The sequence below is a fragment of the Vanellus vanellus genome (assembly GCF_965231255.1).
Source record: "Vanellus vanellus genome assembly, chromosome: 5".
NCBI classification, from domain to species: domain Eukaryota; kingdom Metazoa; phylum Chordata; class Aves; order Charadriiformes; family Charadriidae; genus Vanellus; species Vanellus vanellus.
This window is the reverse complement of record NC_138910.1, coordinates 23,887,069-23,889,829: the sequence shown is the minus strand read 5'-3', so window position 1 is coordinate 23,889,829 and position 2,761 is coordinate 23,887,069. Positions and strand designations below refer to the sequence as shown.

At 75.4% G+C, this 2,761-nt stretch overlaps 1 protein-coding gene across 1 annotated transcript; it reads left to right on the top strand.

Annotated features, from left to right (window-relative positions):
• Positions 1–1,444: 1,444 nt before the first annotated feature.
• On the top strand, positions 1,445–2,761 carry DLX2 (distal-less homeobox 2; the record flags this gene model as incomplete). Its single annotated transcript, XM_082484372.1, has 3 exons — positions 1,445–1,769; positions 1,998–2,185; positions 2,462–2,761. The coding sequence occupies 3 exons, from the start codon at positions 1,445–1,447 to the stop codon at positions 2,759–2,761; spliced, it is 813 nt and encodes a 270-aa protein (XP_082340498.1).

Below are 2,761 nucleotides of genomic sequence, written 5' to 3'. Positions count from 1 at the left end.
ACACACACACACCTTTTTACCCCCTTTTTGTCCCATTTACAGCCACCCCCGCATCCCACCCCCGCCCTCTGCGTGGGGGCCCACGCTGAGCACCCGTGAGATTCCCACTCTCCCCCTCCGCGCAGAGACGCAACCGCTCCGCGCATCGCAGCTGCGGGCGGCGCGGGGACCGTCCGCCTTTTAACGTCCCCCCGCGAAGAAAACGCGTTTCCCGACGAGCGGCCCCGGCTCGGCGGCAGGACTGTCCAGCGAGGAAAATAAAATATAAAAGTAAAAATCAGTCCTGAAGCCGTTTCCCGGCGCCTCCGAGACACCACTCCGGCTGGCGACGGCGGCTGCCCCGTGGCGTCGTCCCGGCAGAGGGCAGCCGCGGGCCGCGCCCGCCCCCCCCCTCCCCCCATCCCCGACGGCCGGCGGTGTGCCCTCGGTGCAGCCGCAAGCCGGCAGGGACGGGGCAGGGAGACGGGCGGCCGCTCGGGGGTGCCCGGCACCTCCGGTCCTGCGGTCGTGCCGGGGTCGCATGCAACAAGGCGCGGTCACCGGCTGCCGTGTGGAGGGACGTCCCGTGGGTGCCGTCAGCAATCGCTGTGTAAAACACACGTGCCTGTGCACCGGCTGGAGTGTCGCCGCTCCGCGTGTAATGTTGCGGAGGTTTCGGTGAAAAGCGCTGCCGCCCTGGCACGGAGTGGGACGGGGCAGCGCTTCCCCGACGCGGCCAATCCCCCCGGGGCCAGGACACCCGGGCGAGACCACCGACCGCGGCCCCCCCGCCTAGCTTCGTCTGCCGCTTGCCGTCTCACGGGCGTCCGCCGCCAGCCGCGCCCACGCGGGGATGCCGTTCACGGAGCGGGAGGTGGGGGGCAGACGCTGCGGGCCTTTAGCTGGGGTCGCCGGCCAGGCCGGGACACACACCGGGCAGAAGCGGCCGGATCTAGCCGCAGCCCCGAGCACTCGCCGGTGGGGTCGGACCGCCCCGTCGGACCGCGCCGCCGGTGGCTGCGAAGGGCAGAGGCATGAGCCGTACGACGGGGCCAGGGAAGGTCCCTGTCCTGGACCCGGCGTCGGGGCGGTCCGTGGCGCCGCGCGACCCCGCTTAGGGCGCGATCCCGCGGCTGCTCGTGCCCGCGCCCCGCGCTGCTCCCGTCCCGCGCCCCGCGAACCCGCCGGGATACGGCGCGGCCGAGGGCCCCATTGGCTGTTGCTAGGTGACGTGCGCCGCGCCACGTGACCGGTGTTAAATGCCGTCCAGGCGGCGCGCGGCGCCGCAGAGCCCGTCCCGCTGGCGGCGGCGGGAGCGCGGTTCCCGCCCCGGCCTGGCCCGGCCCCGCGGGCCCGCGGAGCGCAGCGCGGCGAGGATGGTGGCGCGGCCCTGACCGCCTCTCCCCGGTGGGGACGGCCGCGGGGCGACGGCGGCAGCCCGTGCCCCGGCGGGCGGGGGCGCGGGATGACCGGGGTGCTGGAGAGCCTGGTGCCGGACATGCACGCCAGCCAGATCTCCGCCGGCAGCTACCACCAGCACGGCGGCCTGCACAAGCCGCAGGAGTCCCCCACGCTGCCCGTCTCCACCGCCACCGACAGCAGCTACTACACCAACCAGCAGCACGGGGCGGCGGGCGGGCCGCCCTACGGCCCGGTGGGCGCCTACCCCTACGCGGGCGGCGGCACCGCCCCCTACTCCGCCAAGGCCGGCTACGACCTGGGCTACGCGGGCGCCTACGGCTCCTACGGGCCCTACGGCAGCAGGGCTTCTCCGGCCAACAACGACTCCGGTACGTCCGAGCCCCGGGGCGGGGGGCGGCTCGGAGGAGCCGCCGGGAGCCGGGCGGCCCTTCCGTGCCCGGCGAGGAGGCGGTCGGGGATCGGGACCCGGGGTGGGCCGTGAGGGCGCTCGTCCCCGGCGGACCGCCCCGACGGGGCGGGCGGTGATGCTGCGCTGCGGGCAGGGCCCGGGGTGGCGGAGTCGCCTCTCCTCACCGGGGCCGCCGTTTCTGCCGCAGCAGAGAAGGAAGACTGCGAGCCGGAGATCAGGATCGTGAACGGGAAGCCGAAGAAAGTGCGGAAGCCCCGGACCATCTACTCCAGTTTCCAGCTGGCGGCTCTGCAGCGGCGCTTCCAGAAAACCCAGTACCTCGCCCTGCCCGAGAGAGCGGAGCTGGCGGCTTCCCTCGGCCTCACCCAGACACAGGTAGGGCTCTCCCGCCGCGGGGCCCCGGGCACGTCCCACCCCGCCGGGGCCGCTCGCCCTCCGCGGGGTCGGGTGCGGGCGTGGGAGAGGGGCCGGCCCGCGGCGCCTTGACGGCCCCGGGGTGGGGAGTGCGGGGAAAACGGCCGCGCCGCCGAGGCAGCGCCGGCACGGCTCGGGGCCTCGAAAGCTGCCCGTCCCTGCCCCGCCGCGGGCGGACCGGGCGCCGGGGCGGCCCCGCCGGGAGGCTGCGGCCGCCTGACGCCTCTCTCCCCCCAGGTGAAGATCTGGTTTCAGAACCGCCGCTCCAAGTTCAAGAAGATGTGGAAGAGCGGCGAGATCCCGGCGGAGCCGCCCCCCCGCCGCAGCGCCTCGCCGCCGCCGCCACCCGCCTCGCCCCCCGCCTGGGACTTCTCTCCGCACCCGCGCACGGCGGGCGGCGGCGCCGGCACCGCCAGCCCCAGCCCCGCCGCCGCCTTCCTCGGCAGCTACTCTTGGTACCCGCCGGCGGCCGCCTCCCTCCCGCAGCCGGCGCAGCCCCCGCACCACCACGGCGGCGGCGGTGGCGGCATCTTCTAG